The 20,581-nt window shown below is 44.3% G+C and overlaps 3 protein-coding genes across 3 annotated transcripts; 1 reads left to right on the top strand and 2 right to left on the bottom strand.

Moving 5' to 3' along the window:
- The first annotated feature begins 2,809 nt into the window (after positions 1–2,809).
- On the top strand, positions 2,810–3,601 carry LOC130050480 (uncharacterized). The gene has a single exon (XM_056150670.1). It carries the CDS (start codon positions 2,810–2,812, stop codon positions 3,599–3,601), a length of 792 nt encoding a protein of 263 aa, XP_056006645.1.
- Positions 3,602–5,549: 1,948 nt separating this feature from the next.
- On the bottom strand, positions 5,550–6,953 carry LOC130050479 (uncharacterized protein F54H12.2-like). Its single transcript, XM_056150669.1, has 2 exons — positions 5,919–6,953; positions 5,550–5,789 (listed from the first exon to the last, which is right to left on the bottom strand). The coding sequence occupies exons 1-2, from the start codon at positions 6,951–6,953 to the stop codon at positions 5,550–5,552; spliced, it is 1,275 nt and encodes a 424-aa protein (XP_056006644.1).
- Positions 6,954–12,839: 5,886 nt separating this feature from the next.
- On the bottom strand, positions 12,840–14,046 carry LOC130050478 (death-associated inhibitor of apoptosis 1-like). Its single transcript, XM_056150668.1, has 3 exons — positions 13,768–14,046; positions 13,226–13,445; positions 12,840–12,970 (listed from the first exon to the last, which is right to left on the bottom strand). Exons 1-3 carry the CDS (start codon positions 14,044–14,046, stop codon positions 12,840–12,842), a joined length of 630 nt encoding a protein of 209 aa, XP_056006643.1.
- Between the last annotated feature and the right edge of the window lie 6,535 nt (positions 14,047–20,581).

The following is a 20,581-nucleotide window of genomic DNA, read 5'->3' as shown; positions in this document are numbered from 1 at the left end:
CCCTAAAAAGGGCTGTGCATGAAGTTTTTATTTTTAAAAATGGCCGGCTTCATACGCAGGTTCTTCTATATACACGTGTAAGTCATGATCTTCGGATATAATGTGTTGTACTAATTGTCGAGCTCTTCTCCCGGGGAAACGTATCTCTTCGACGGTTTCCCACATCCAGTGTGCATCCCAAAACAATACCCATACACTTCTCCGGTAACGTGGTTTCTCCAGTCGAATAAATCCCGATACTTTTTGAGTGCCGTTCAATAACGTGTAAAACTGGTAAATCATGTACTGTATGAGGGGGGAATTTTTCAGGTACATGTCACTTAAACGCAGGTAAATATCCTCCACTGTTTCATGTGACCGCAATACATAGTCAAAACACCAATTTTTAGATCGGCCCCAGCGTAATCGATGGCGACATCTCTGTACTAAATTATCCCAGATCTCCATCTCGTCTACATAATCTTCTACTATGGTTAAATTCTCTACTGGTTGTATTCCCTGGCCGCGGCGTCTCGCTCTTAAAATTCTCCGTGTATCCATGACTGAAGGTCAGACAAGAATGACTGTAGAAAAACCAGCTGACGTACAGGTGTTTGATCACGTGGTGCAGGTGTTTGATCACGTGATGCATAACCTTTACCTATAAATACAGGTGTTTTCTGAACGTTCGTTATTTACTATGGGCGGCAGTGCTACTACGAGAATAAATGGATATAGTTATGTACTACAATGTATGAACGTGGCCTTACATAATCCTCACATTCAAAATGCTCGTCAATTTGTACAACAGATGTCACCGGAGGTCAGAAATGTACATAGTTTTCAACGGATTGCTGATTCATTAGCGGAGAATACCAATACGGGACGTTTACTCATGATTTATTTGTATGCTGAGGAATTGAAACAGAATCTTCCAGACCAGATGAGTGACATTGATCGGATCTTACGCGATTGTCTACAAAAAGGATTCGTGGAACTGATTCGTATGAAAGGAATGGCTGGCCTGTTATAAAACAAGAACGTTTTGGAATTTTTTCATTTTGATCATCATGGCTGAATTGACCAACAACGTTCTTACCGCTGTATTACAGCATTTCGAGGACTACAAAGAATCGGTGAACAACGCTCGTAGCGCTGCATTACAGTGTATCAAGGACTGGAAAGAAAAACAGCCGTTGAGATATAAATTCGCCATGAAGTTGTTGATCTTTTGGGAATTTCCTATGACCTTATATGAATATTCCAGCGTTTGCAAGCATATAGCCGACAACCTGAACAGAGAGTCTGGATTGATCATGATTTATAACATGGACCAAGAATTTAGACGACGGGAACCTGAGAAGACTGGGGCGATTGTAGCGATTACCGATCACTGGCTGGAAAAGGTGTATAAAAAAACCTAACCGTTTTCTTTTCCTTTATTCCTGGAGGATGGCCAGCAGTGACAACATCGCAGAAAAAGCGCATAACCATGCATTAGAATGGGTGGAGAAAATGCAAGACGATACGGTGTTTCAAGCTGTTAAAAATTATCTGATAGCGGGGGTGTTTCCAATGACTCTGGACGAATATACAGATCTACGGAACCATGTGTACATCAATCTCTATAACGATGCGGGATTGATGTTAATTTATGTCCTGGGGGAGGAATTCAAGAAACGCATGCCTGAAAAAACCGCCGAGATTGAAAGTATCACCAAGGACTGGCTCCGAGAAGTATACATAAAGTGTGAAGAACTTAATTCATTTCATTTATTCCCGGAGGATGGCCAGCAGTGACCACATCACAGAGAAAGCGATAGTTTATGTATTGGATTATCTCACAGACATTCATTCTGGGCAGTTTGAATTTGTGTTACACTATATGCGAGAAGAATTATTTCCCATCAGCTTAAAGGACTATCCATGTCTCTGTCAGTATTTGATCGAGAACCGGATCACCCCGCAAGCCTTAGTACTGATTCATTTAATGGGCCAGGAATTGAAACGAATTCGACCCACAGACAGAGCAGAAATCGAGAAAATCAGACTACGATGTCTTCGAGAGATGTACGTCAAGTTAAACGTGTGACTTTTAATCTGGATCAAAATGAAGTGCATCTGTTACCCGAAGAAGACCGGACAAGTATCTGGATGACTGTAGCCGCTGATCGCTATCGATTTCAACGCAGGATTCGAGAAATGGAAAAAATGTTGGACCCTATTTTAAAAAGACATGTGAATTGGTGTTGTGTGTGGGAGTTATGTATTTGAAATATGTGACATGAATAAAATTGTTTACACGAAAGCTGTGTTTGGTTGAGTCTCTCAGAGAAGGGTTTATTTGTTGAGGAATCCAGAAAATCCTAAAGGTAGAGTGAAAATCGAATCAAATAAGGTGTTTTCTATCGAATAGACCTTATGAGATGTTTTTAGGGATGTACATGGTCGAGAAATAAATTTTTAAAGAGGGGGTGAAGAAACATTGAACCTCGACTCGACCTCTTTAACCGCTGTTTCTTTGAAAACTATGCGACGTAGCAAAATAAAAATAAGTTTAACGCATTCGCCGTCTCAGAATCTATCAGATTAAATCTACCTTGCACAGATATCGAATGTCTAGAAAAAGACAATGAGAAAAAACTCTCTACTCGAAAGCACAAATCCGCCATTTTGACGGCCACCATCTTGGCTTCGTCTCCGAAGCGAGGGATGTTTTCGAGGAGGTCCGCGCTTTCCCGATATATACCGGTGCACTCGCCAGTTCGCTTCACTGGTGATCCAGCACAGTTATAGAAGATTTTTGAAGGATTTTAAAGAAGAAAGAAGAATGGCTACAAGAAGAGACCCGCTCTACAATTTCCAGACCTTGCCTGGATTCCGGTACCGGCTCCTAGTGGTGGCTGAGGAACGGGTAGGGGAGAATTGGGTCGTGCGTTCTGAGAACGACCTGAGCACCTTCTCCCCTTTCGACCAGAGTGGGGTCCGTGAGATCATCTGCCGGGTGCGGGCCGAGTATGAAGGGAGGGCACCCCGCCGCCGCACCGCTCGAATCTCCACGGCCACGAGACCGCGCCGACGGGCCCCACAGCCACCCTCACCACCACCACCTTACTCCCCGGCGACGCCTACAACACCACCACCAGCGATCCCATCGGCACCAGTGGAATACAGCCCGGTGCCGATGAGCGACTCACCAGCGTCACCGGTGGAGTATTCACCGCGGTCACCGTCCCCCGCACCACCTCCCAGTCCAGCCCAGAGTCCGTCGCTGTTGGTGGCAGCCACGTCATCACCACCGAGACCGGCAGCCCCTGCAAGACCCCCACCACCTACCATCCGGTTTGCAGGGAGGACTCCGCCACCACCGAGACCAACCCACGCACCGGTGGCAACTCATCCCCCGACGAACCACCCTATGACTGTCCCTGGCTGGGCAGATAGGGCGGTTCCCATCTGGTTTAAGTGTCCTGTCTGCTGGCAAGACAGGGTACACTCTGGAATTACGTGTAGGGGATGTGGGCAGCGCCCAGCTTGCTGCTCGTGCGTGGAAGAGTTACAGGAGCGGCGACACACCCGGGGACGGTGCCCGTTATGCCGGTTTACCGGAAGCAGGGAATGAAAGTCGGTCCTTAGGACCAAACGGCCCTTTTCAGGGCCACCAACTTTTTTGAAAAGACACTTTTTATGGCAAAAATCAAGAAACACACAAGTTTGTTTTAAAAAAAAAAGTTTTTATTAACACAAGTAATAGCTAGAATAAAGCTATAGTAAAGTTACATTTTCTTGACAATGTAAACATGTTTATGATACTGATAAGCAAAGTCACAAATCCATTGTCTATAATGAGTCCAATTGCCTCCGGCTAATCCATGAGGTTTCACCGTTAAACAGTTACATTGTTGTACAATAGCATCCACCCAAGGTAGAGATAATACATCTCCTCGTAGATCCGTCACCGACATGCTGGTTGACAGGTCTCACAGGTACACGTTGACCAGGGTTCTTGACTGTAAGGACAATGTTGAAACAGGCGGGGATCAAACTTTCTCTGAGTCCAGCGCTCTCTAAACTCCTGACAGATCTCACAGGTACAGTCCTTATGCACTATTTCTTCTTCAGGGGTGATGGTACAATGCTGCGGACACTTACACTCTAGCCAGGGTTCTCTAGTGTGACCACAACATTTATAGACAAAGGGATAATACGTCAGCTCTGCCAATCTCTCTATCCACTTCTGTTTGCCCAGGATGTTTTCTTTTTTATAATGAAAACAGCCACAAGTGCTCCAAGGTCCTCGGCAATACCCACACACTAGTACATCTTTCTCATCATCCGCGTACCGTTCAAACGACATGATTGAGAAAAATGGTAACAAGTGACCTATTTATATAGTGTTTTTTGATGAGTCATCAACATGACGTCAGCCATCTGAGGTAGGGGATGTTTTCGAGGACGTCCGCGCTCTCGCCTTTTTAAACCGAGCGCAACGTCAAAATCGGGCATTCCGATTTTTTAAAGGAACCAGAACCATGAGCCGCAGAGTAGGACCAGACCCTACAGTGAATGATTATTGTATCAAATGGGAGGAGGATTGGGAGGCAGAGATTGCCCCGCCGGCCTCACGGGAGGCTCTTCCCCCACCGCCCATGAGCCAGGATCTGCCCCCGCCAGAGGAAAACTGGGACGCAGAGTTAGAAGTGGTGCAACGGCCTCCGGGGAGATTGTTTTTTAAACACGGGTGGTTGCCCGTTTTTGTGTTTGACCACGAGCAACCCCCGGAGGAGCAGAAAAAGAAGAGAAGAAAGAAGAAGAAGAACAGACAGTGAGGGGGACCGAGAAGAAAAGAAGAGAAGGAGAAGAGAAGAAGAGAAGGAGAAGAAGGAGAAGAGAGAAGAAGAAGAAGAGAAAAGACCAAGAACAGAGAGAGAAAGAAAACAGCCCTTTTCAGGGCTACCCATTCTTTTTGAAAAGACATGGTTGATTACAATGACAAGAAAATTTTTTTTTTTTTTTTTCCAACGTTTTATTAAACTCCAACTATGAACAATAACAATAACATAGTTTACAATACATTCAGTCTTTGACATTGACAAGTTTGTCCTTGATGGGTTCTCGGTTTACGGAAGGTCTCTTTAAACCAATCCGCCACAAAACGATCGCGTTGTAAGGCCGTGCCTTTCCAGGGAAGTAACCATTCTCGTACGGTGCTTCTATGGCGATGGCGTTGATGTAAAAAATACACACAGTATTGTCCACAGACATCCGTATTCAAATCTTGATAACAATGGGTGTTATGAATCCAAGTCTCTCCGTGGCGTTGAATAAAGTCTTGGATGTCTTTATGGCTGGGAGGTAATCCGTAAGAATCAAAATATTCGACGGTAGGGCTACTCAAATACAAACAGACCCAATGCGCTCCAGGGCGATCGTGAGGGTCTGTATTCACCACGATGGCTTTGTGATGAGGTAACAGCTCAGGTATGACATCTCGAGGATACACACCGGCAAACGCCGGTCCTAAATCTCGTTGTAAAACATCTCTCAATTGTTGAGTATCCATCTCTCTCTTAGTAATCGATGCTGACTTCTCGTTGTTTGTTGATTTCTAGCAGATTGTCGAACACGGCATACACCACACAGTTTAAGGTCCTGGCTACGTTGGCGGCAAATTGCACTTCCACTCTCAAGTTCCCCGTCTGTATGAGATGAAATTTATCCGTCTGGGCTTCTTGATCTTTCGTGAAATCCACACACCAGAGGGTGTAACCGTTTTTATACTCTTCCAGGGTAATGTCCGGAGCCCAGTCCTGACCTAATTTTCCCAAGCCTTTGTACAGACTCAAATACGATCTCAGGTACTGATCGTCGGTGAAATTAGGTTCCAAAGGTCGGGTTTCCATCATTTCTCCATTGATACTGATTTCTAATTTCTTGACTCTCTCATTTTGGAAATGAAAGGGGTTTCTGGTATTATCCCCATTAAAAGCCGCATTGTCCACAAAGCCCAACACGATCAGTTTAGGCATCTGTCCTTGAAACAGATGATCGGTGATTTTAGATTGGGTGCCACTAGGAATGGTGAAGGTTTTCACTTCCACTCGTCTCAATGGATATTTCGCCGTTTGAGTACTCAGTTGCTGATTGATGAGATTAATGATACTCGGCACAGGTTTGACTTTCCTCACCCACAAGATCATACTTTGAATGGCCACTTTCCCACTACTCCCGGCAGCGGTCATCATGTAGAACTGGGGTCGAGCGCGATTGAATCTGAGACGGACATCCAAGCCATTAGGGAGACATTTCTCTTGCTCAAACAAATCCAGATGTAATCGATCCATCAACACGATCTCCTTACTGTCTGTAATCTTCTCGTGACGTTTTCTCAACCCTACATTCTTGGAATCATCCGGATACTCGGGAGTCGGGATGACGGCCGCGATGTTGACTTTGTTATTCACTACTGCAAATTCCACAGGAGTTTGAGCCAGAGCTTCTAATTTGACCTCATCCATATGTCCTGCCGTATCTTTTTCCCACAAGCTACAGGCTCTCATCTGGGTTTCCAGAGTCTTGGGTGCATAAGACAACAATTTCTCCAGATACGCTTTGTAGGGATAAGTATCCGTCCCCGGGGTAATGACTTTTCCATTGAGACTGACATCGATTTCACTGAACAAGGAATGGAGAATGTTATTCACGGGGGTCGAGGTCGAATGGCCTCCTGCGAGATTCGTTCCATTGGCTTTCGTGAATTTACAGACCATCTGGAGATAAGTTTGGGATAAATCCAGATATTCATCTCCTTGTCCTTTGATTTCAAATTCAATCGGAGCCGTATCCGAGTTGAGGGTACTGGAAATGGGGTAATATTCCATCCATTTCGAATCTTCTAAAGTGACGTTGGTCGGGGGCACTTTAAACAGTTCTAAACTGCTGGTACCACAAGCGCAAGATTCTCTGTGCATCATATTGGAACGATGTGTTACTCAGCGTGAACTGGGATCAAATGTGTTCTGGTCTCCTTCTCACTCCCTTTTTATAGGGTTCTCAGTCGAAAATATCCAGAGAGCGTTTTGGCTTACCCCTTTTCACTAGCTTCCTACCTCCCTTCCTAGATCGCTTCCTAGGTTGCTTCCTAGGTCTCTTATGAGGCCCTCCCCGAGCTAAGATACGTTGTTTTCTTTTAACAAATCCTTTTCCTTCCTGTATTCCCACCTGTTTTCCCACCTGTTTTCTTTTGAGGGTCGTGGTTCCAGGCTTCCTGAGTATTCCTGTGCGTGCTTTTCTTCCTCGTTTGGATGGGGCTTTTCGAGATCTTCGCCTACGGGCATACCCTGCTGTCTCTTTCAGGGCTTGGGCACCGTGTGTCTTGAGAGCGTCTTTGAGGGATCGTTTATTATCTAACACATCCATCCCTGTTTTAGCAGCAGCCTTTAAGGCACTTTTAGCCCCCGATTTGAGTAAATCGGTGAAAAATCCTTTTCCCTTCTGCTTTTCAGATTCTGGATCATATTCTTCTGTTGGATGGCTTCTACGTCGTCTCCTCCGATAAGAGCGATAAGGGCGGTCGTAATCATAATATCTCTCTTGATAGACAGGACGTTGTTGTTGTTGTTGCTGTTGTGCGGGGGCTCCACCTAATAATCCACTGATCAGGGGACCCGCCACTTTGCTGGCTATTCCCAGCAGGGCTCCAAGCCCGTGACCCTGCTGCCGTATTAAACCTTTATGGTAGTGCATCTTGATGTAAATGAACTTCGTTAGGGGTTACACCCGCTTTTTATACTTTTTACGCCGTCTCTTTCTCTTCTTTCCTTGCCCCGCTTGACCCACAATGGCATTGGCAATCCACGGAATGAGAAACCAGATTCCGTGTCCTTTCTGGCGTCTGACTCCTCGATGGTACTTCATCTTTCAATACACTTTGCGGAAATGAAGTTTGACTAAGGAGCGCCCATTTAAAAACCCCATAGGACGCCCTAAAGAATTCATGATGTGTACCTCAATGGTATCGAAATATTTCTTACTCAGTTTCAAATATTCGGCTCGAATCGGTTCCCAACGGGCTTGTTGTCGATCGTCGTATTGAGCCGTACAGGGGACGACTCTCAATAATTTCAATTTGTTGGTGCCCACCACTTGAGGATCCACAATGTCACAATACACATACATGGCTTTCAGATTGTCGTAGACATCCATGGTCGTGTTCCCCAAGTAATTCACGTTGATCCATTTCGTCATGGTTTCTTGGCCCAGGATCATTTTGTCACTATCCAGACCTAGCTTGTACGCTAAGGGCGTAGGGAAACGAATGCACATGGGGGTGGATCTCAGTGCTTTCCCATTAAACTGATACTCGACACGATCGTACTCGGGGTGATACACTAAGATCTGGTTGTTCCCCTCGTCGTTAGGATTCCCTAACTCGGTCCATACTTTCCACAGGGTTCTCCTTAAGGCTGCGTTGATTTCATTGATTAACGCCAAAGGTTGTGTATAAGCTCCGGGTCGAAAGTGAATGCGAATGATATCGAAGGGAAATAAACTATCCCCTCCCGCAAAGAGATGGGACCATGGCGTCAGATCCCAGGGGACCACCACCTCACACCTGGCCATCGTGACTTTGCCCATATTCTCTGTCTTAAATCTTTCCCATTTATAAGTGTTGGGATCTTGGACATGTTGCGTATACGGATCTGGAATGAGAACGTCCACATAAGCCTCGCTATCCGATACGTTTTGTAAGTTGGCGGAGTACATCATTTCGGTCAATCCGACTTCCCATGCTCCATCCGTTAAGTCCATGGTGTGTGGCAATAACGTTTTAAATTGAGCAGTCGTATTCGTCGGAAACGATTCCATCGACCCATCACTCAACAGAGTCATGTAAAACCCTTCTCCTCCAGCCATGATGTCTTAAATGAACCCCTGTCTCTGTTTCCTTCTCTATTTATACACAAAACCGTTTTGTTTTTTCACAATTTTTTATTTGAAACAACATACAACATAATGTTAATACACAATTTTACATGTCATTCTTCTTGATCGCGGCCACCACCACCCCACATCAACGCATCCGAGTCTTCCAACTCTAGTGTTCGTCTCGGGACTAAGCGTCGTCGCATCACCAGATAGTGTCGGGTTCCCCAGCAATCGGCTACATCATAACCTTCATTGATCATGTCTTTGAAATGTCGGAGACAGTCCTCGGAATGGTCAAACCAAGGACTCTCATTTAAGGTCCAATCGGATTCGTCTTGTCGTCCCATCAATCCCCAGAAGGCTTTGACTTTCCAGCGAAACTCTTGATACTTGGTCTTCATGATAAAGGCTGACCATCCGTGAGGTATCAGTATACGTTTGTACAAGTACACAGGATGTGTGGACGTTTTGTGTTGTTTACAATGCATCAAACACATCTGCTTATCCGCAAACCATGCCGTTTTCTTTCCCTCTTGTTTCCAGGCGTACTGTGTGTTAGCCATGGTGAACTGATGAATCTGAAGAAGATCGTTCCTGTTTTATACTCGGGCTCGCTAACGTCATTTGTGGACTAGGCATGACGTAGCCCACCAAAGAACTTAAGGTGACCATCCAAAAATCGCGATTGGGATCGCCTAAGGCTAACATGACGACCGAGGTGATAATGATGGTTAAACACAGGAATAATTGTGCAAAATACACAATTTCTGCTCGAGGGACTTTTTCACCCAAGAAAGTCCACTGGTTGGTCATGGCCGAATGAGATCCGCTTGCGGAATCCATGAATCAAAACTGGGAGGATATCCTTTCCAACGCACTTTGACTTCTGAAATGACTTTTTTTCCCACACGCCGCTTTTTATACCCTAAGATTTCTTCCACTTCATAGACATCATCGTCTTTAATCACTTGTTGTAATTCCTTCTCGTAAAACGTTCCTTCTAATTCTTCCCCGTGATCATCTTGAATGCGATAGACGTTTCGTCCTGGCACTTTTCTAGAGATGGTAAACAGCTCTTTGGTCCAATTCGGTAAATATCCTTTTTCAAACGTACGTTTGGCTTTACTAATGCGTACACGATCCCCCACTTGCAAGCGACTCGCGGTATCGGCACTCTGTTTTCCATACAAGGTTTTCCATACGGTCAAGACATTCTTGGCATTGACTTGAGCAGGAGCTCGCCGGATACTGCGATGATAGGTATGATTGTAACCATACACCAGATCCCCCAAGACATCGACATACCGTCGTGTTTTATGACGTGTAAAATACCGCCACATGCGTGCTTTCAGCGTGCGTTGAAAACGTTCCACAATACTGGCTTTGGTTTCGGCATTACGGGTCGTAAAGAAATGAATGGATTTGAAGGCTTGACGAAATTCTTTATTGGTAAATTCTTTTCCTTGATCGGACTGAATGCGGACGGGGCGACGTCCCTCTCGAAAAATCCCTCGTAAGCCTCGTATCATTTCTTTACCCGTTTTCTGTTTTAAAGGCACGACCCAGGCATATTTAGACAGCACGTCAATGGCACATAATAAAAACGTATACCCATTATTGTCTTGTTTCAAGCTGGAGACATCGGCTAAATCTAATTGCCATTGTTCATCCATATCCGTCACTCGTGTTTGTCGTCGCTTGAATTTCCTCCGTATCGGTTTATGCAAGGTATAGGTATCTTGAGCTTTCACCCATTCTCGAATTTGAGACAGGGTAATCTTGTGTCCTAATTGACGCACTTGACGATACAACGCCTGGACTCCCCCATACCCTGTCTTGGGATCGTAATACAGTCGCTGTAAGATCTGTTCTGCTTTCATGGTAGATTTAACCATTTTCCAATTTCACGTGATGTCTTTTTACTGGCCTCCCAGATATTTTTAGGGGTCATCATTCGTCTGGGAGTTTCATAGAACGATTGGTCAAAACCCGAGATTTCTTGAAATCCGCTCTCCTCTTCCTCTAGAGGTCTAGGCGTACTGATTTTCCCTGGTTTGTCCATGGCTTTTATAACATCCCGATTGTTCACATATCCTTTGGGAGCATGAGTCTCTTTTAACGCTTGAGCAAATTCCTCTAATCCCGTGGGGGGATCACGATGTCTTAAGGGTCTTTGTCGTTGGGCTTCGGTCATTAAATCCACAATATTGGAATCGGGAACCCTGCGTCCTCTATAGCTGATTTCTCCTTCTTTATTCCAAGTCACCACTTTGGATTTCTTGAGATGATCGAGTAATAAACCTGCTTTCTTTCGACCCGGTTTATTGACGCTTTTGATAATCTGTTCCTCCAAGTCATCGGGTGCTGCGGCGGTTGTGGGTGGTGAGGTGGCACTGGCTGCACTGGTTGGGGAGGGCCGAGTGGCTGGGTTGGGATGTCGAGCTTGTTGTAAATATTGACGATAGCGATGAAGTTGATGCCCGTACAACCCCACTTTTTCTTTCTCGGTTAAATCATCTCGATGTTCAATCTCGTCCAAATCACTGCGTAAACCAATAGTCGAGGTAAATTCGGGAGGTTTAGGTAATTTGCCTTTTAATTCGTTGAGCATCGCTTCCGGTACCAATACCATTTTTCGACTCATGATTTCTTACAAATCTTGCCACACACAAACGAACCCAATCCTTTTTGGTGGATGAGTATACCTCGTCGTTTTTTCACGGGTTGAGTCCGGACTAAGCGTCTTAAGATGTGTTTCTTTCGACCCAGTTGTCGCTTCTGAGTAGGATTGAGAGGAATCACCCCTTTTAATAGATTGTACACAATCTCACAAATCTTTAAAATGCAGTCATTGGAACAATGTTTCAACACCTCTGTCTTTAATTTGCTGGAATAGTGAGGAGCCGCTAACGTCTGCAAGAGCGGTAAATGAGGTCGTAATCGACATTCACACTTCTTCGTATGAGCCATGGTAATGAAGGGTGGGGCCCCTTCCCCCTCCTTTTTATACCTAGTCCAGGACAATGGCACTCGGATGTTTAGGATCAAAACGCTTGTGATGGACGGTCTCTTCGTGACGATTGCGGTTCTCTCTCGCATTGAAGACCAGAGGGCAAAATTTACATTTATATTTCTTTTGCACCTGAACCGGTGTTGAGGTGGTTAAGGGTTGAAATTTCATGCTTCCAAAGGTATGAGCAAAACTCGGTAGAGCAGTATCACTGGTTCTGGAACTTCCTATAGGTCCATGCATGGGTCGTTCCATTTTCTTTTGAGCTAATCCGGCTTTCAGATTGGCTAACGTTTTAGTGGCCTTGGGGGGAGTGGCCTTGGGAAACGGCATCTTCACAATGAGAGGGGTTTTCTTTGGAGCCCAATTGGGAAACGGATTCTTCATCCTGAGAGGTGTCTTCTTAGGGGACTTCTTAGGGGATTTCTTAGGTGTCTTCTTAGGTAAGCGAATAATGAGTTTAGGAATTCTCTGAGGCGATTTTTTAGCTTTCTTAGCCCGTGGTTTCTTGGTTTTCTTGGGTTGTCCCCCACGGGGCCTACGGCCTGTTTCCCATTTGAATAAATGACGGATAATGGTCCCTCCTAAGAATCCGGCGCCTCCTCGTTTCAAAATGGCTTTTTTACGCTCTTCTTCATTGGACTTCTTATCGGCAATGACACTCAAGTCTTGGCGATGGGATTGAATGAACCGCTGAGTGATTTTATTGCCTGGTAAGACGCCTCGCAATAAATTTCGAGCGCCCATCGCAAACCAGTTGAGTAAGGCTCTACGTCCTAATTCAATGAGATGGCTCCGTTGAACGGGATCCCGTTCCCGTTGTAAACGGCGTAACGTTTTGACTAATTTACTCTTCGCGGAAGGTCTACCCATGATGAAGACTGTCTTTCGAATGATACACCTGCCCATGATGTGACATTATTTATACTCTCGGGGGCATGTGCACAGCCAAGTTGGTAAAGAGTTGACTTCTTAATCTTAAATCGTCCGACGTCTGAGGACTCAAGTCCACTAGTAAATACCCGTGAGGTACACGGGTGGCGTCCTCATAGGCTGGAAGTAAATGCGGCATTTGTAATTGCCGACTTAACACCCCAATCTGAGATTTATCTCGAGGATTTTTAAACAGCACGAGATAGTGAGCATTCAGACTGATGGTACGATGTTGTACTGCTCGATCAAACAGATTTTGTGTGATATAAATGACACTGGTATTGCGATGATGCGCTTTGCGCGTAAACCAGTCGACAATCGATTCGATGGCTTTACCTCCCATCATATCATCAAAAATGAGTAGATGACGCGTACTGAGATCCGCCACTATCTGCTCATCGTCTTGAGGTATATTGCGGATAAAAGTGACCTTGTCCTGTAAGGATTCGTACGCGGACTGCCATTCTCGATAACACCATACTATCTTTTCGGGAGGCGGTGCAATCCACTGTGTATTTTGCACCAGTTGCTTGACAAATTCTGTTTTACCCGATTTAGAGGGTCCAGCCACCACCATGGTAAATTCATGTTTCAACTGAAAAGGTTCAAGTGTCTCGTAGGTATACATCTTGATAAATGACACAAGTTCATGGGATCATACATATTTATTAACAAATAAAAATACGTACAGCTTGCTCAACACTATGTCTACAAATAGGACATTGTTTCAGTCCCGTAGCACATATAGCACAAGTACATAAATGACCACAAGGTAAAAAAGCAATTCTCAAGTCTCGTTCTAAACAAATGTGACATTTCTGGGTACACAATGGATTCCCTGCCGCGTCTAAGGGTAAGCCTTCCCAATCGCAACCACTGTCTTTAGCGCGGGCATAGGCATTGAAGGCTTGTCGTACCCATTGTTTACCCTTATTACACTTCAGGTAAGGACAGTGAGGATACCAATAAGCATGTTGTATCCAAGGATTGTCGACAGCTCCCCAATGGTGAAGTCCAAAGTTGCAATAAAAACAGCACGTGTTATCCCCGTACCCTTTGTAAAAGTATCCCGCTTCTGCAATGGTAGGTAATAGGTTCTGCAAGTGTTCGGGAGCATTTTCAAACGACGTTACTCGATCTGACAGTAGAGCATAACGTGGTGTACCCGGGTTATGTAGTGATTCGTAGTCCGTCATTTTGCCGACTGATGGTTTTCTCTAGCATGTCCTTTTTAATACCCGTAAGGCAGCGTGTCATAGTTATGAATACGTTGACGTTTATCATACACCATGCGGTATTTCTTCACCAGAGGAATGGTTCGCACATCATGTTGGCGGGTTCGTTGAATAAAGTGCGGATAGCTGACATGGACTTCTTCTTCTTCTCCTTTTAACATTTTTTCCAACGTATCGAGAGACACGACTCTAGAGGCACGATAATTGAGTGTCAATCCTTTGACTTTGCAGACAGATTTTCCCCCCTGGGTCTCGTATGCATAATTTTTGGGCCCGCCCGACATGTACTTGATGATACGATCTCCACCCAATTCATCGGTCCAGCCGCCTAAACTGTTGATAATGGTCGGATTGAACTGGGTCTCGTCGTGCTGATAGATGATACTATCCGTGTCAAAGTATAAGACACGCTCTCCCAAAGGCTGTAACGTCTCGTACAAATGTAAACGAGCATGAGCTGTTGTAAAACACGCCAGCACCACGTTTCCAAAGGGACAGTCTTCTAAAAATTCTTCTTTCTCCTGATAATTGATCAGCATCATATCACATTCGGGGCGTTCACGATTTTCTAAGAGTTCGATGCCTTTGACTTCTAAAGTGGCATCTTGTAATTTCTGTTGTAATTCTTCTTCTTCCGTGAGATACAGGGATTTGGGTAATTGTAATCGTTGAGCAAATTTTCCCCACAAACAATTTAAAAAGAGTTTGGCAATGGTTCTTCGGACCGGATTTTTCTGGATGTCTGCCGGATTCATGGCAATGCCTTCTCGTTGCTGAATTTCCTCAATGTAATGTTGCTGCTGTTGGGCTGTTTGACAATCCTCGGGGAATCCGGAAGCTTCTTGTTTAATTTTCAAAAAGGTGTTGATATACGCTCGAAATAAGTGGTCACTGGTTTTCTCAAAATGCCAAACTTCGTAAATGCGGTCGAGACGATAGCCTAGATCTAATGCTTTGTGAAGTTCGGTGGTCACCCAGGTGCCCGTGAGACTGCGTTCAGAATCGGTGTGCTGGCACCGCTCGTCGGATCCTAAGTTGCGCTGTTCCGCACAGGTGCGGCATAAGGGAAAGAGTAATTTACCCCCGGTCTTGTAAGGTAATACGGGGTGATACAGCTCTCGGGGTGGGAGGACACGACAACGAATGAGCCCGAAATAGTCTCTGACATCGGTGAAATGGCTGGTGATGACTTGGGGATGTTGGACGGGAAATGGCTTGTATTTCAACACGTACGGGTACAGGGAACAGACATCCACGTATCGCATGTCACCCTCCTCACAATACAGTCGTGTAGCATTGGTCCGGCCTCCGTACAAAGCGTCACGGGGATTCAAAGGATCTTGTATATCGACTCCTTGTAAAAATTCCTGTAAGTCGGGATTGGTCTGGGTCTGACGATCAAACTCGTGTTCCCATATGCTCACGACTGTATAGCCTTGGTCTTCTAAAGCACTGGTTCGTTTTAAGGTGTCCAGGTAGAGGTCTTGATACGTATGCTGAACACGATGAGGATGCATGTCAGTCAACAGATTCGGGAAACAGGTGGGACAGCCGTGCCAGTAACAGCCATAGAATTCGTACACGATACGAGATTCCTCATCATATCCATCTACTGTATAGGGTCCAAGCGTGACTTCGCCCCCATTTCTAGCATGTCGTATGCAGTGATGTTGATGTTCTAGCCAGGCGAACCATCGACAAGCTTTAGCTGAATATCGTCGTGCTGGCCGGTAGCCCATATTGGGAATGATGGCGATGGTATTTTCAACCATGAATCCTCGTCGGTAGGCTAAATTAGCCGTGCTGGCAAACGTGATGGATTCTTGAAAGGGGTCTACTTCCACCAGATCAAACAGGGTGGACTTGAAATGGGCACAACACCGGCGTAAAATATCCACATCCGAGATGCAGTAAGCTAAGAATTCTTTCTGGAAATCAAAGACTTTGCCCTCTTGTTGATGGTACCAAGTATAGAAGGCTTCACGATTGGCGGTGGACATATCGTCAGGATTGTAGAAATGAGCGGCCGGGTAAGGACCCACATACTGCTGGTTCTCTGTCGTGTTGAAAAAGTGCGGGAAATAGCCTTTTTTCAATTCCGTTAATCCGAAAGCAGAGGGCATCTTGGCAAGAGCAAAGGGTAGAAAGTTGTAAGAATCGATGAATCTCAACCCCAAGACTTGCATGGATAAGATTTTACTGCCGTTCAGGATGACGGTGGGTTTGATACACGCCGTGTGAACCAGGTAATTCAAAATAAACTGCCCATCGTATCCTTTGAAATTGTGGGCAATGATGGTGGCTTCATCGTGTTTGAGTTCCACATGGCCTTGCTCATCGGTCTCGCTCTGTAAGAGCCATTCCATAAACTGTTTTAACGTGTCGGGTCCTTGAAATAGGAAGCGGCGTTGTGATCCGAATCCTTCACAATGAGAACAGGGCTTGTCGATATCCACACTGTCGCAATGTTGACACACACGTTCTGCCACGCATAAATTGGGAATGTGAATACCGTTTTCCTGACTGCATTCGAAATCGTAATAAATGTATATTTTCAACTCCTCTTCTTCTTCTTTTTCTTTCTTAGGTTTGGGTTTCGTCTGTACAAAACAGTGATGAGGCATGGTGACGACTTTGTGACAGATGCGGCATTCGGTTTGACCCCCACACGCGTGGCGTTTTAATAATTGCTTGGACATCCATTTCTGACACTGGTTACACCGCCCCATTAAACTGCAGACCGTGGTTGTTGTATTACTGCTGTAAGGTTTTAAATGGTTCTGGTAACAAGCTGCATTTCTGAAAAATCCCTTACAATGAGGGCAATTCGTCTGAGTCCCGTCCGGGGTACAGGGGGTATCGGCTAAACAAAATGAGCATCGATGAGGACAGACGGTCCGATGATCTTCAATGTGACTGTAACCAACATCGCAATAATCGCAATAGTATCCGTTTTCCGTCACTCCAGCCATAGACACAATGGCATCGTAATGCTCGTTATCCAGCAGGATATTCAAACAAGTCCCGTGCCCCGGTCCTTTGTAAATAGGTTCCAGTCGTAAACGAGTTGTATTCGTTTTGAATTGAAATATTTTCAATCGATACTGTGGGGCGAGCGCGTGTTGTAATTGCTCCCATTCACGCGGCCCACACGGGTGGTTCATAACACACCCAGCTTGTTCCATCAAGGCTATCGCTTCTCGTTTCTGGTCGAGCGTTTTGAAATCCCCTTTTCTCATGCGTAACCATTTCGTTTCCCATGCCGGGTCGTTTGATTTCTGGCTGTGTAGACGTGCTACCACAATAGCCCGGGACAAGCAGAGAGAATCCTCAGGATTTTGAATGCGAACGATCGCTCTCTTAGAGGTTTTGAATTTCTCCTTATCCACGTGTAGATGTTTTTTCTTAGTGCACCCGCTGCCTTGTGGATATTTGACATGGAAAAAATCCATCTGCACTGCCCCGTCGGTGATTAGGAATTCCTTTTTAGATTGCTGGACGGATTCTATTTTGTTCAGAATTTTGTCCTCGTTGAGCTGATTGGACTGCGTAAATTCGTACCAAATAGCTGAATCCAGAGACGGGTGCCGAATATTTAAACGTAGATAATCATTGGGATTGCACTGCATTTCCTGTTTCACATTTTTTAACATATCCCGGAAGAGCCGACGAATGAAGGTTGTATTTTCTTTCTCTGGAATAGGTTTGAAAGCAACATTGTAGACATTTTCCTTGACTTTAAATTTCCGTGATTGACGTCCTCGTTCCAGTTGAATTTTGTAATAATCCGAAATGAGTTTCTTTTTTCCCCCTCCCCGCTGTAAATACTGTAGTCGTCGTTGATTCTCTCTGCGGAGTTGTAATTCACGCTGCCGTTGTCTGTTCAGCTGATCATTCAAAAATCTCAATCGCTGTTCAATATAACTCCGTGGAAGTCCAGTAGGTAACTTGTCTGACATGATGTCGAAAGTGACACCCAATGCACCGCGCGCCGCTTTATATATATATTACCTGTAGACAGCGCTGGGTAAAACTAGGGACCGTGCCACCTCTGGGGATTGTACTATTGTTCTTTAATAAACATGTCAACTTAAAACCTTGTGTTATTCTTTTAGATTTAATACACTGTTATTCTTTTAGATTTAATACACAGGATTTCACTGGATTTTATACCGATTTTCAGAAAAATAGCAGGAACTCATTCCAGGAACTCAAAGCGAAAGTACCGCATCATAGACCAGCGGCCATAGCCCAGTCTATTCACCCGCTCTACAACCCCTGCTGGGGTTGACCCCGTCCTAGTGCACTCCGTTGACCCCAACACCGCTTGACCAATCAAAAACGCCCTTACTTGACCTCATTTGCATAAAAAGTGCACTCAGTTGAACTCCCTATCGGGACGCGTTATACTACTGTCGTTACTCGGACATGGGAACGATGATCGCCGAACATAGTCGGGTTCCTGAGACCAATGTCATACGATTGATTGATTGGTTTTTTTACGTCCCGTCGAAAATTTTTCATTCATATTGAGACGTCACCAGCTGAAGATGAAGTACCACAAATTTAGACCTGTGCTTAGCACCCAGGGCCGTAACAGCGAAGGTTCTTTAATGTGCCAACACCTGTTGCAAAAAGGGCCCTTTGTTTTTTAAGGTCATATCCGAAAGATCAGTAATTCTCACTGACAAACAAGTAAATGTAACAGGGTTTCAACAGTCTATCTTGCTTAAAGTCAACATTTTGCATATTCTATGGTTCTTATAATGATTTAGTTTGCCAATGCAACCTGCCATTGGGTCAAATGCTGTCTGACGTGTTTCATACCAATAATTAAACCGATCTTTGCACATTAATTACATGTATAACCACGGGTTACTCCGTTTACCTGATCGAGATATAGGGTTCTCAGCAGGTGTGACCGGTCAACAGCCCCCCCCCCCCCCGGGGGGGGGGGGGGGTAGGGTGGAGCCACATTAGGGGGGATCAAAATTTAACATGCTGATATATAGCAAAATCTTCTCCAGAACCACCGGGCCAATTTTCAACAAACTCCATACAAATCATTCTCAGGTGAAGGGGATTAAGTTTGTTCAAATGAAGGACCATTCCAATTCACAGGAGAGATAATCACAAAAATGCAAAAATATAGGGTGGGGTTATTTAAAAGTCTTCTCACGAACCACTCGGCCAGAAAAGCAGAAATTTATGTGACAGCTTCCTGACAAAGTGTAGATTCAATTTTATAAAACTCATGACCCCTGGAGTTAGGATAGGGCCACAATAGGGGATCAAAGTTTTACATGTGTGAATGTATAGGGAACCAAACTTGTCACAAAGCATCCTTAAATGAAATTGGCTAATATGAAAGGTCATACCCGTTCAAAAAGGCATATGATGATTAATAAATTTGTAGTCAAGTTTAATCATTAAGTTTGATAATTAATGAATTTTTAGAAGTTGCTTTTTAAAAGTTTTGTTTTTCTTCTAAACCAAACGGCTTGTTTAATGATGATTTTGCCTGTTTATTGTTAGGAACTGCTGTTCATATGAGCGATGCGGCCCATGAGCCTCTTCTCTAATTGCCGAGCGCTAGGAGACGGAAAGAGCTCGAGTAGTCATTTTATGGGCCATCATCCCACGGTTGAAATGCTTTTCTCTTAAAATATTTTTAACAGCAACAGACGCAAGCAATTCACATTCCATCCACATTTCATTTAAACCAGAACCATTTATACGATATCCTATACATTTCATAAAGTTCATAACAATGTATCGCATTTGCAATCTGTAAGACCATTATTACTTACTAAAAAGGTTGCAATGTTCAATTACTTCTGTCATTTCCGTTTCAATACTCCCAATCTACAGGCGAATATGACTTTCGTGAAGAATGAATTTTTTAGGGAGATGGGTTGTAAATTGTAGAGGCAGACGACATTTCTTCTGAAGACTTGGATTATGATAGAAGATTGATAACCCGCAGTCAAAACCAGTGTACCAATGTGTTTTAGTGAAACCTAAAACGTGCAAACAGTATTCTATTAACAGACAGTGGTTACGGGTACATGTATTTAAGTAGTTTTGTTTATATGGAATTGGAGAGAAATCGGTAACTTTCACATTTCATCCTTCGAATTGATCATTAATATTTAATGATATTGACCACGTTACCAGTGTATGCAATATTTTATAAATGCCTTAAAATCCAGCCGGCAATTAATGAATGTATTCCCAATACATTAGATATTTAAATGGTAAACCGAAGTTTACATGGCATTTATAGATGGCAATGAAGCATTTAACAAGTATTTGGAGAAACAAGTTGAAATTTGCTATAGAACGTCATGTTAAGTCAAAACTGCTAACTAAGTAGGCTTAAATCAAACCCATTAGAACCAGCAATTTATCAAAATGACCATAGATTTGGCATTAGAGTGTCTGAAACAACAATCGGTCTGATTAAAATCAGGCCTTCAATCTCGCTCGCCCCTTT

Source organism: Ostrea edulis, chromosome 9 (assembly GCF_947568905.1).
Source record: "Ostrea edulis chromosome 9, xbOstEdul1.1, whole genome shotgun sequence".
Lineage (NCBI taxonomy): Eukaryota > Metazoa > Mollusca > Bivalvia > Ostreida > Ostreidae > Ostrea > Ostrea edulis.
Note: the sequence above shows the minus strand (reverse complement) of the source record. Positions and strands in the feature narration are given on the sequence as shown.

Coding starts and splice junctions, on each gene's coding strand:
- LOC130050480 (XM_056150670.1), top strand. CDS start 2,810: ATGGCTACAAGAAGAGACCCGCTCTACAATTTCCAGACCTTGCCTGGA.
- LOC130050479 (XM_056150669.1), bottom strand. CDS start 6,953: ATGATGCACAGAGAATCTTGCGCTTGTGGTACCAGCAGTTTAGAACTG. Junction 5,790..5,918: donor TTCATTTCCAAAATGAGAGA/GTCAAGAAATTA, acceptor AAATTAGGTCAG/GACTGGGCTCCGGACATTAC.
- LOC130050478 (XM_056150668.1), bottom strand. CDS start 14,046: ATGACGGACTACGAATCACTACATAACCCGGGTACACCACGTTATGCT. Junction 13,446..13,767: donor GTAATAAGGGTAAACAATGG/GTACGACAAGCC, acceptor GAACCTTTTCAG/TTGAAACATGAATTTACCAT. Junction 12,971..13,225: donor GCAGATAGTGGCGGATCTCA/GTACGCGTCATC, acceptor ATTTACTTCCAG/CCTATGAGGACGCCACCCGT.